Raw genomic sequence first — 12,820 nt, forward strand, 5'->3', positions numbered from 1 at the left:
TTGTATCATCATATTTATTTATTAATTCATTTGGTCCTTCTGGGCAGGGACATTATTTTCTGTGAAGAACTATACAGTTTCCAGAGTTACGCAATTACTCACTTCTGGGTACTTCCTTGCATGGTACAGTTACAACTTTACACAAGGTCTCTGAGAAGGTATCTGGTGCTCTGAATATATCTGGATTTCAAGGTCTTATTCTCTTTTAGCAGCAGAGACAGAAACAATAGGTTAGAATTTTAGGTTAGAAATTAGGAGACATTTCTTCTCAGAAAGGGAGAAAGGGTAGGCATTGGAACAGGTTGCCCCATGAAGTGGTGGTACCACCGTCCCTGGGGGTGTTCAAGGAAAGGGTTGGACCTGGTGCTTAGGGACATGCTTTAATGGGTGACATTGGTAGCAGGGTGATGGTTGGACCAGATGATCTTGAAGGTCTTTTCCAACCTTAATGATTCTCTGAACCTATTATTCTATGATAGTTCTATTGGCAATTCTCATAACACTTAAAAATCATACTACTTGGAAATGCTTTCTTACTTGAAAGCAGGGCTGAAGAGATCCAAACTCCACTGCCTGAGCAGACTGCTAGTGATCTAAGTTGCAGAAGATTCACTAAACATGGGATTTGAAAAATTTGGGTCACACAGCCCCTTGCAGGTCTGGGAGTAACTACACAGATCTAGACAATTTCTGTTGCAACTTCTCTTGAATTCCCTGTGGAAGCCCATTCCAGAAGTTATTCCTAATCAAGTGTGTTCTTATTTTATTGTTGACTGGCATTGTGGAATCTGGAAGATAAACTGCTTCCGCAGGGTTGATGTTATCTTTGGCATCTGCTTCCATCCATTTAATACTTTTCTTCCCACTTCCTTGTTCACTTCTGTCAGGATGGTTACAATATCCTTGCGGCTTGAACAAAAACAAATAAAAGTTACACTAAAATACACAGTACTTGCTGCTAGGCCAAGAAGTTGATCTATGTTTGCTTCAGTGAAGTGAGATCTCAGGGAAGACTAGTATCTTCCCTTCAGCTGCCTGTCACTGAAATTGCATACGCCACTGTGAAACCACAGAATTCAGTACATCTGGGAGAATAAAAGCAACCTCCACATAGGATCACTATACAAACACACACAATCCTCTACTTTGGCTGCAATCAGAATAGCACACTAAAATGAAACAGAACCAAATTTATGCATTCACCAAGCCCTTTGAACATCATGAGAAAGTGATATCTGGAGAAAAATTCTATCTTCTAAATTAACTTTATGAGAGAGGCAACAATGAAAATTATGACTAAAGAATACTGATGTTCTGCCTGTGTATTCAACCCACAAACTGGCCTCTTATCAGGTGTCACTAGAAGAAAAATACCTTATTACTCAAAAAAAAGTTAAAAAACATGCGCATACATGAACACATTTGTTTATTTGTAATGTTCCAGCATCACAACCCTGAATCTACACCTGGATTAAGAATAGTACTTACAGTGGGCAAAGTAACTTCATCTTGTCACAGAGGCATTGAATGTAAACGCTGCCAGTCTTTATACAGCGGTAGCACTCAAAGTCTTCCACAGTAGCCATGCCAACCAGAACATCAGCCTGGTCAGGAATGGAAGGCAGAGGGATAGCATCCGTCTCGAGATGGCCAGAACAGTCTTCTTTTACTGTGACAGCTGGATGACCTACAGAGCCTTGGCAAGCCTGGATGAAAAACAGCTTGGGTTTGCCAGCAAGTGAAGGACAATTAGATCCACTGAAGCAGGTGAGTAAATCTTTAATATTTACAAACTCATGATCAGTGCCTTTTATTTTGTCTTTTTCACCATGTGAAAGAATGAAGCAAACAAAACAGTCCATGTTGCTATGGTTTTTTTTACTGTATTCTTTAACTGTCTCATATATTTTTTTTGCTTCTAGATCCATGTGCTCAACTGTCTCAAACTGAAGCCACTCGAAGACCCTCTTCAGAGCCTCTGGGAAAGAAAGTCAGAAGGCACTTGGTGACCATAAACAGTGACAAGGAAGATGCTGAAACATTGGGCTCTGTGTGGTAGAACAGGTATCACCAAAAGTGTTCAGATCCCACCAATAAATTCACTTGACTGCCTCTTAGCCTGTCAAGTTTAATTAGAAAATCACAAACGCCTAACTTATTTATCTTTTAAATACAATTGGGTTCAACAACACACTATGTAAAAACAAATGCAGGTTTCAGATTATCCAATTAATCAGTACAGTTTAGTGAAGCTTACTTTTTTTAAGTAGGTTTTAACTGAACATTGCATAGAAATCTCAGATGGAAAAGAACAAACCTTAGAAAGTTAGGAAGATGTAACTCTTTAGAATGACAATTTCTGCCATTCTTAAATGAAGTAAATCCCTCACTCTGTGAGACTGATTGACGCAGCAAGAATGAAGGCTGGATAACCTGCTAACATGCTAGCAAGGACACAGTGCTACACAGACTTCCCAGCACATATTGATGTAAGTGTTATGTAGGTGGAAAGTATCTGGAAAGCAAGAAACATGTAGACAGGCTGGATAGAGTTAAAAACAGTGATGTGTGCTTTCATGAAGCAGATTTTTAGTTTATTAAGATAAACAAGTGACACTTGCAGGAAGACAGGCTTGAAGGAAATTTATAAAGCAGTAAAATAACTGCATTTATTTGAGCATTGCTGCAAACAACTGCCCATACTGACTAAACTGGAATGCTTATAACTGGAGGGTATAGCATGTCCAAGCTATACCCTCCAATCAGTAAGTTATGCAAGCAAAACATTGAAAGAATTTAAGGACTTAAAAGCGCTACTCTGTGATAGGTAAAAATTAAAAACAATCAAGAAGTGAAAAAGTGCATCATCAATCCCTCCTTCGCTTTTCAGTACATCTGACCAATTAAGATGATGCTTTTTCACCTACAACAGTAAGATCTTCCTTCTTAAAGCCATCAGCTAAATTGTTGGAAGTGGTTTATTTTGAATTTCTACAGTTCTACATTAGTTGTCACTCCAGTTACTCTGGAAGCAAAGGAAAGTGAAAGTGATCATTCTATGGGAAAGATTAGATAATTCCTTCAGAAGTTAATAAAAAAGAACAAACTAGGAATTGGATTTAAAAAAATACTTACTTCCATCTTCTATTGTTCCTTCTCTGTTTTCACATGGATTTTTAAAATTGTGGTTATTAAGAATCACACAGTAGCCATGGGGGTTATTTTCCATCTTATATGATTCCACAAGCTGTAGAAACAAAGAAACTAGAATTAAAAAACAAAAACAAAAACAACAACAAAAAAAAAAAAACAGTGCCAAACACCCTAAATCATGAGGGCAAAGATACAAGAAAATAAAAAAGCTCAAAAGTATAAGTCAGCCCAAGGGGAAGGAAGTTGCTGGCTCTTCCTGAAACCCTCCTCTCTCTTTGTGGTTAGGTTATGATTTTAGAATGGGAGAAAGTGAGTGTCCAGAAACACAAATTTGCACACGTGGAGGATAAGTTCCTGAACCATATCATTCACTCAGAGTCCTGACTTTCTAGTGAGGTAGCAGATGCTATCTATCTATGAGTAGCAGATCTATCTATCTATCTATGGGTAGCAGATCCCATCTATCCAGGATACTACTAGACTGTCCTGTTTTTTTAAAAAAAATTAAAACTGTTTTTCTTCCCATGACAGCTACTCTTTCCTTTCTTGTCTAAAAGGTTGCTGACAGCCATGTCCTCACCAAAGGACAAGGCTTGATCCTGTTTTGAAAACAGGAATTCTTTCAAGGCCAACCTCTAAAGCCAGAACCCCTCCCTTTTAGCTCTTTCACCTGCTTAGTCTTAAAAAATTATGCTCCCTGCTCCCACTTGTTGGACAAATACTTTAAAGGCAATCTTGAAGTCTTCCTCACCAGGTGTGGTGTCCCACCCTCTGCTCCTTGTCCTGCTGGATGCCGAGACACACAGATTAGATTGCTGAGTGTTTCCTTAGAATTATTTTCTAAGAGGGAAATAAAAAGAACATTTTAGGAGTAAAAGGATAAATCTTCCACTTTGCATATTTCAACACCAAAACCAGAAAAGCTCAAGGAGTGAGGTGGAGGGTTGTTTTCACTATCACTGGCGAGGCTGGGCCATGAATGGGTTCCAGTATTGCAAACTGCCCATCAGTGAAGCTGTGAAGAGTGTCCCTTGGAACAAATGATACATTTGTGTTAAGACTGTGCAGCCCTAACCAGACATTCCCAAAATTAGAGTTATTACGTAAAAGTGGACCTCTGGGCCTGAGCGCACACTGAAGCTTGAGCCTGGAGATGGCATATGCTGCATTCTTGCAGTGGCTGTACCTTGTTCCATATCTTGTCTGTTCTTTTACTGGTAGCAAGAGCCACATAACAGAAGTCTGAATGTGATGATCACCCCAAGCAAGCCATCCCTTAGCATCTCTACTATGGGATATGCAAGTCAAAGAGGAGACCCATTTTTGTAGTACAGCCAGCTCATTTACTTCTGAGGCCCCTTCTCCAGATGACTTTGTTTTGGTGGACACACCAAGGAGACAGAACACCAGCATAATGAAGATCTCCTCAAAACACTAAAACACTGCTTTGAATACAACTGCCAGAAATAAGAGAAGAAATCATCAAACACATGGGTCTGCACAGGGAAATAAATCACAATACCCCTTTTACAAGTTACATAGATGTGCTCTTTTTCCACTTATCAAGGGGGACAAAACACATCAATACTACTAAAAAGCCACTCCCCTGACATGTGGCTTGTTTATGCTAGCCTTTCTTGACAATTTTCTTCTGCTTTTGTAGCAACACAACATTTAATAGACTTAGTAGAAACATTTAGTAGAAACATTTAGTAGACTCTCATTTTGATGGTTGACACACCCTGTTTCCCAAAGAGTAATAGTATATAGTGTCATAAGCCACCACCTCAGCTGCAACAGCCCAGACACGAAAGTTCTTGACATTTCAACATCTGATATAGAATGCTAATAGTCCAATTTTAGCCACGCACCTGGTCTCCAGTGACTTGTCCTTCAAATAAGAGAAAAAAAGCCTGCTAATAGAAAACTATGCTCAGAACCAAAACAAGTTTCCTCAAGCCAACTGTCTTTTTTTTTCAGCAGCTGAAAAGCTATAGTCCAAAACCAGCACTGCACTGCTTCCTTTGCACTTAAAGCAAAGATAAAGGAGAGGCAGACCACTTACAAAGGGCAGGATGTATTTCGCAGAGAGGTACAAGAAGACATGATGTGATAGTGAAGTAGCAGAGAACATTGGAAACCACAGGTACCAAGATCTGTTCTGCCTATCCCAAGATAATGTAAGATGTCTCTTATCTCTAAACTCCTAAGATCCCAAGGATCGAGCCACAAAAAAAAAAAAATCACAAAACAGTTCTACTCTTAAACAGCCGATTAAATAGTTTACCTTTTGTTTTTTCTTCATAGATATCGATTCTTTTCTTTAAGTCAGCTCTAAATTCCTTTAATATATCCTTCAGAATTCTCAGGTCATCTTCTTTAATTATTCCATTTCTTTCCATTTCCATTAAGACCTTCAACATTGACTGGTAAAACACAAACACAGAATCCAAACTCATACAGTGACCTTCAATAACCGCAATATCTGGCACTTCTCGAAAGAACAGAAGACAACATCTTCATTCCCAGAGACCTAAAGTAAAGACCAATTTATTTTTGCTCCAAACTTCATTAACTGAAGAAACACATCACTAGAGTAAAGACTGGATTGGTAGAAATTGCCCATGGCTAAGTTATTCTGCTATGTTTCAAAGTGCGAAGCACTTATGCAGTTAATAACACGACATCCTGTTTTGCCTCTATATTCAGGTGAATTGCTGTAAGCCACTTAACTGCACCACTCTCCATGTTCTAATGCAGGAAATGTCTTCAAGGATGACTTTGTTTTTTAAAGCTGTTTAGTTCACCAAGTTGCAGGTAAATCTGCTACTTTTGCAGTAGGTGCCACAATACAAATAGAATTTTAAGGAAGCCTCTTAGTAATACCAAGCACCTTCATAGCACTGTTTGTTGTTTACAAAACAGATATTAAACTAGCTCACCAACCCTCTTAATCTTTCTGTGGGGAAGTTAACAAAATACTATTACATCAAATTACAATGTAGAAAAAAATGTACCTATTGACACACAAAAATTAGTGCTGGAACTCATGTTAGAACTCAATTTTCGATCTCCAAAACATTGTTTTTCTTCCCGCAAACATCACTTTTATTAGATACAGCATGTGCACAAATGTCTTATAAATGCCAAGCAAAGAAGAAAGTAAGAGCATGATGGATTTTGCAAGAAGAAAAGATAGGGAGACAGGTGGTGGAGGCAAAATGAGAAAAGGAGAGCAAAAAGGTCAGCGAAAACATAAACTGAGAAAAAAGGGTCCTTTCTGTCACAGAGCACCTGTCAGCTAACATCACAAATCTATAAACAACAGAATTTTAGTGACAGCACACTGGTCTCTCCTTGCTCCCGTCTTACAAGTGGCAGACTCTGAGCTAGCCTTGCAAGAAACTTATCAAGGTTACTTTGCCTACAGCGTTATCCTGGAGCTTGTTCTTCGGTATCTGTTCTTGCAGCAGGAATTTCACACTCTTGACATCTTCTGGAGTCAAGTCCTCTGCAATTCCATATAGCAGCTGTCTGGCAATAAAGGATAGAAAAAGACTGACTAAGAAAGATAGGAGAAATAAACATGACAACTACACATTTGAACTGAGAAATGTGAAATGTGGTCTCAAAACTCACGAGGGCAGGAAGTCATGCTGTAATAAATTCAATTATTCTGGGATATTTGTAAGGTAACACTACAGAGAACAAGACAGTACACAACAGAACTGTCGTACGTTTTGCATGCCAAGGTTTACTAATACTGTGCTTACCTGTACGTTGACACCTTTGCCCTGCCTGGGATCTGAAGCTCCCTCTCCATCTCCTCTCGGCTGGAGCCCAGCTGGCCAGCCAGGAGGTCTATCCGATTGATCCGGTAGAGCAACTCCTTCAAGAAGGACACATCCCCCACTTTGATCATGTCTTTCTCCTGAAGCACTTCAAAGAAAGCCTTGGGCTCCTCAATAGCTTCTTGTTTCCTCACAGGGACATGCTCCAAGCTGAGAAACTTCAGAGCTGCCAGTTCATCTGTGGCCAAAGCCTCAGAAATATCAAAAAGAAGTTTGTGGAAGACTGTACTCATTTCACGTCAGGATTTGGATCTAAACACAGAGAAAATTTAATTTGGTTTGTCAGTAACAGTAGTGCAACACCACGAATATAAAAGGTGTCATGTCATGTAGAATAGTCCAAAACAAATATATGTAATCAAAAATACTTCAGTAGACAGATGCTGTCCTGCCACCATAACTTTGACATTTTTTTCTCGTGATTCTCTGGACTAAATGGAGAGCATTGAAAACTGTGCATAAGTGAAATTGACAGAGAAAGTCACAGATCCTTCTTGCTTCCTATGGTGCATCTCCACACCTGGATATACTGATGTATCAGATAAACAATCCTGGCAGGCTGCTGCCATTTCTTTTGGAGGTTTGACTCCATTTGGAAGCAACAGCCACTTACAGTCTGAAATATAGACTATGCAGTAAATAAGGCTGCGAGGTTTTGCACCATAACATATATAAAGGTTTTACAGGCCACATGAGCAAAACTTCTCTAAGATAGCTGCCTTCTACTTTTCTTATATACTGCTTCTGACTTTGGTCAATGAAACCAAAGCACCTCTCCCTGCTTTTGTTTATCTTCATGAAGTAAAATCTAATCTCAATTGGTAATGTTCAAATCAAATACAGATCACATCAACGTTTTCAAAAAGACTAGAATTCTCATCAGCAGTTCTGTTTTACTGAACACCAAATATCATCCTCCTTCTCCACCACTCACCACTCTATCAGCTTTAAAAATATTAAACTTGGCTTATGTATCCAACTTTTGAGCACAATAGAAAATCAAAAAGTAAGTTTCACACCCGCAAAATTTTTGCAATTAGTATAGATGTGCCATCTACACAGTGTTTAAGCCTGTCTGTAAATACAGGAGTACACTAAAACAATGTTTAGCTGTGGTGTTTTCTTCCATTTCACTAAAATAAAGACACAACTGATAAAACAAGCAAACAGTTTCTTTTACACCATAAGTAATAATAATTTTACTACACTTACATTGGAGAACAGGCTGGAGGACTGCTGAAACAACTGAAAAAAGTGAAAGACAACCATAGTCTCTGAAGTTCCAGGAAAAGTACTTGCTTTTGTACTATGGCCTGTATGGCCTGTAAGTCACATGACTTACAGTAAGTCAGTTATATCAAAGCAATAAGCTGTGATCATTATGCAGCAGTTTCTTTCTCCACTTGCCACTGTTCCGGTTTCAGGAAATTATTACAGTGGTTGTAGGAAAAAAACGTAAACCACAGAAACAACCAGATTTGCTTTTGTTTTAAGGGGACACTAAGCAGCACAGCCAGGAACTCCTGGTATATGGCACAGCTCAGTACATTATGATTACTTATAAATCCCAATTAAAAGATGATGGGGAGGCATGAATCAATTACATATTCCCATTTAAAAACATCTCAGTCCCACTATCCTGCTGTGTCACTAGATCTTCCACATCCTAGCTCCATTCTTCAAAGTACAGCTCCAACTCAGCCAGCCTACTTTTAACTAGTCAAATATCAGTACCAAATTCAGTAGCAGTACTGACAAATAAAGAAAACCGAAAGGATAAACACCTCTTTGAAACATACTTTCCTGTTCACAAAATAATTTAAGTAATATTTAACTTTTGGCATTTTCACTCTCTTTATGCATAGAACTCTGCCTTCAATGGTAAAGTTCACAGTATGATTTGCTGGTCACCAGTATTTTCCTTGCAGCAGCAAACATATGAATAGTCAGCTACCAGACCTCTCTGTTCACATCTGAAGACCAAACTCAAGCATTATGAAGAGAGAGAGTTAGGACAGCAGAAATATGTTCAAATTTTGCAATTAAAACTACCTTCATCGATTTCAACCTATCTACGTTTATAAACTCAAAATCAGAACATACCCTTCAATGGAATGAGGTATTCAAACTCCTTCCAAAAGGCACATGCTAGTAACAGTTCAGAAAACGTGTCTGAGATTCACTGGCATGAGTCTTCCTTTTATCCAAAGGTTGGGAACAGCATCACAAGTGCTATCTGATCTTCAGGTCCCGAATGGTTCTGTCTCCAAGTCATCCCATGCCTCACTCTCTTCCTTTACTAGTTTTTCTGTGTCTTAACTGACTCCAGTTGCAGGTTTAAAGAGGAAACATGCTGTGATCACTGTGTGAAAAAGATCTGCAGGCAAGACCAGGCCTGAGATAGCTCTTTCCAGACAGAGACTTCTCCTGTCATGCAGCTGTTTCAGGGACCAGCCCTCCTGGCATTCTTCTTCCTGTTTAATATTTCACTTCCTATTTCTTACTCTATTGTCCTCCCCCGAACTATTCCTGTTCCTTTGTTAGTCTTTAGTCCCTTCAACTTCCCACAGCTCCCCTGCCCCCATTTTATTCCTCTGGTTTCCCACAGAACTGTCTCAATGACTCAGCCAATTCTTTGTACAGCAGCCTAACAAAAATCCAGGTCCCCTAGAAAGGTTGCCTTGAGGAAGCAAAAATGCTGAGGCTACTGACTACTCAGCAACTGTAGTGACTGGCTGCTACTGGCAAAAGCCAGGATAAACAGCTCTTACACAAAAAAAAAAAAAAAAAAAAAAAAAAAAAAAAAAAAAAGAGAGAGAGAGAATCAGTATGGATAGGACTTGGTGAATGTTATAAATTCTACTTTAAGATCATGACTTTCCAAAGACATATCTTCCCCACAGGAAGACTCATTTTACACTATTTCCACTTCAATATGTCTAAACAAGAATTGCGCAAGTGACAACCCTTCTTTAATTCTGTAGGTGACAAGCATGCATACATACATGTACATATGCTTCTGTATGCATCATCAAGTCCTTAAAGAAACAAAACACTTTTTGTTGGATTAGGCTGATTTCTTTCTAGCACAAACTCTATATTCCTAGGGACACTGAAAGAGTACAACATGGACAGCAAGCAGTGATTAACATCTAAGCTGCAGGAAGAGAGGGTGTTTTTTACCCAAGACTTTCAGACTGCCGTCTTACAACACACCACAACAGATCACATGAAAACTTTAAAAACCTTGCTGAATGGCAGCTGTGGTTACAGTCCTAAGCCTTTCCTGCCTGCAGGCTTGTCCTGACAAAGTGCCACTGTGTGCACCCAAGTATTACAGTGTGCAGCAATATAAACACAAACAAGCACAATTTTCACACTGGATACTATAAATCATAACACCGTAACCTGTGTGTGAACAAGCCTTATTACAAGGGAAACTTCACCAGTCTTTCATACTTCACAGTGTGGATCCCTCTTCCGAGGGAACTCATGGCAAAAGTCAGCTTAAACTTTTCTTGGCTGTGTTTATCCACCTACAGTTTAACTGGAGACTATTCATGCGGAGGTTCCTACAGAGAGAGCAAGAGAACATGATGATGTTCTCTGTCTAGCAAACTTAAGAAGGAAACCAAGATCCCCCCAAACAAGGTCAAGATTGTTCTGTTTACTCTGTATTGATAAAATTCAATTGTTACCTAAACATACAAAAGAAGAGTGCACTGAGTCTGAATAGCAATTTTGAGCCAGACACTTCAATCTGTTAAGTTTATTATACGTTCTACTAACAGAAAAAACATTTTCTATCTGTGGCACAAGTGTCACTTCAAATTTAGCAGCCATAATAATTCAGAACATATAGGATGCTATGGGTCACACACCTGTTTTAAAAATTGTTTCCAATAGCACTCAACAGTGCTATCTCAAATTTTAACCCTAAGTTTCAAGCTATTTTATGGCTAGTAAATATAGAAAAAAAAAATCAGTGTTTTGCTGAAACAAAGGTTCACTTCAGCTTAAACCCTGAAGCAGTTAAAATCCCATTCATTCATGCAGTCCAACAAAGTTAGAACACAAGGGAATGGAACAAAGCTGCGCCAGGAAGGCTCAGACTAGGTATTAGAAAAAAATTCTTTATCATGGTCAAACACTAGAACAGACTTCCTAGACAGGCAGTTGATGCCCCATGCCTGTCAGTGTTCAACAGACATTTGGACAATGCCCTCAGCTATACAGCTTTAACTTTTGCTTAGTCCCAAAGTGGTCAGGCAGGTAAACAAGATGTTATTTGAAGGTCTCTTCCAACCAAACTATTCTATTCTATTGTATTCTGAAGTGCAGCAGGCAGGCAGAAACAAGGATAAGCATTAGCAAACGTTTTGTCTACACAAGCTCTTAAAAAATATATAGATTTAATTCAGTAACAAAAAGGAGGACACAGATACACAAAATATCATAACAAAATAACATTATATTATTTCAGTTAATGCTAAAACATGCAGTTAGAAGGTTAATCAAGAAGAAGGCTTGTGTCCTTATACAGCTTCATTTTAGACATTAAAATGAGAAATCAGAAAATGTAATGCTTTAAGTTAATCAATCTGATAAACATATGCAGATATACAGCTGAGTGACAGTATTTCACAGTGCTTAACTGGTCTACCCTAACTTTTATTCCAAGAAGTGATGGGGAAATGACAGGTCACAAGTTTTCACAGAGGGAGTTCTATAGCATTTTGGCTATACTCAGTTTTGGAAACATAACATTGTACGTGAGGTTCATGTTAGCTATTACATGGCATCAGTGAGCACTGCTGAACAAGTTGCTTATTTCAAGAGTTACCTGCTTCTCCATAATGTTAAAAGCAATTTAAATTAGAGATGAAAAAATCCTTCTCTGTCTACTACTTAAGCTTTCTCCTCTTACTCCCACCTTTGTCTTTCTCTGTGAACAAAACTAGTGGTTTTAGAGATAGGTTTAAAAATTGTTAGCATGCAAAATAAAACATGATGAGCCTAAACCTAACATCCTGGTTTAGATATATATAAAGAATATACAGAAAGCTACATGTAACCCTTACGGTGACGGACGTACGCTTTTGTGTCTGCAGGCACAAAAATGTTTAACATGATAGAAATATGCTTGTCCCAACCTTGAAAACTCTGTGTATATATATATTATTTAAATACTTGGCACATGGATTGTATTAACTGTGTATCCTCACAGTTTCTTTGGGGGGGGAAAAAAAAAAAGGAAGCCTTGCCTTGACACTAACAGCTCCTGAGGAGTCTGAGTAACTGCCTTATACAGGCAGTGCAGTGAATTGCATTTAAATGAGATGTGATGACAAAAGTATGTATTTAAAAAGCCTCAATATTGCTGTGAAGGAGGAGGGTCTCTAGGTATAGGGAATATAAATTTTCTTCTTAAGGTATAAGCTGGCTGAGGCATCTGCTTCTTTGTCCCCCAGCGGTCAACACGCCTGCTCACATCTTCATTAACTTCTGTAAGAATGGATAAAATATCTTCACCCCTGCAGCCAAAATGAAAGCAAAAAATAATAAGAAAAAGATTTAATTATAAGCAGATGGTATTGTTTCTCCATGTAACACCTCACTGATCATCTAGAAGCTATAGTACAAACTTTTATAATAATTTTTCTTTTATAATAAAAAACATCCTTTTCTACAAATTTCCCTTCTTTTGATCTCATTTGAGTGCAAGCCTTGCTTGATTCAACTAGTAATGTAAAGGATGTAATGATATTTTTATCTAAATCCACTCAAGAAACAGATGGCTAACAGAATATAGATTG

General features: G+C 38.5%; 2 protein-coding genes across 9 annotated transcripts in view; both read right to left on the reverse strand.

The window, feature by feature from the left end:
• LOC311438713 (caspase-8-like) lies at positions 1 to 12,408 on the reverse strand. Of its 5 annotated transcripts, none has more exons than XM_084523462.1 (8): positions 12,269 to 12,408; positions 6,927 to 7,256; positions 6,573 to 6,687; positions 5,441 to 5,579; positions 3,905 to 3,993; positions 3,136 to 3,247; positions 1,489 to 1,978; positions 1 to 909 (listed from the first exon to the last, which is right to left on the reverse strand). In XM_084523462.1, exons 2-8 carry the CDS (start codon positions 7,235 to 7,237, stop codon positions 759 to 761), a joined length of 1,407 nt encoding a protein of 468 aa, XP_084379588.1. In that variant the 5' UTR covers positions 7,238 to 7,256; positions 12,269 to 12,408; the 3' UTR covers positions 1 to 758. The 5 variants fall into 5 exon arrangements, with proteins under 5 accessions (XP_084379588.1, XP_084379586.1, XP_084379590.1 ...); XM_084523460.1 differs by lacking the exon at positions 12,269 to 12,408 and adding an exon at positions 9,108 to 9,782; XM_084523464.1 differs by lacking the exon at positions 12,269 to 12,408 and adding an exon at positions 9,108 to 9,780 and having other exon boundaries at positions 6,582 to 6,687.
• The window catches only part of LOC311438707 (caspase-10-like), an 18,882-nt gene continuing 16,730 nt past the window's right edge, over positions 10,669 to 12,820 (reverse strand). For all 4 annotated transcript variants that reach the window (XM_084523417.1, XM_084523418.1, XM_084523419.1 and 1 more), the window contains exon 11: positions 10,669 to 12,538. In XM_084523417.1, the coding sequence (XP_084379543.1) occupies positions 12,376 to 12,538 (163 nt within the window). In that variant the 3' untranslated portion in view covers positions 10,669 to 12,375. The remainder of the gene's footprint in view (positions 12,539 to 12,820) is intronic.

This window comes from Aythya ferina (genome assembly GCF_964211825.1).
Source record: "Aythya ferina genome assembly, chromosome: 6".
Taxonomy (NCBI): domain Eukaryota; kingdom Metazoa; phylum Chordata; class Aves; order Anseriformes; family Anatidae; genus Aythya; species Aythya ferina.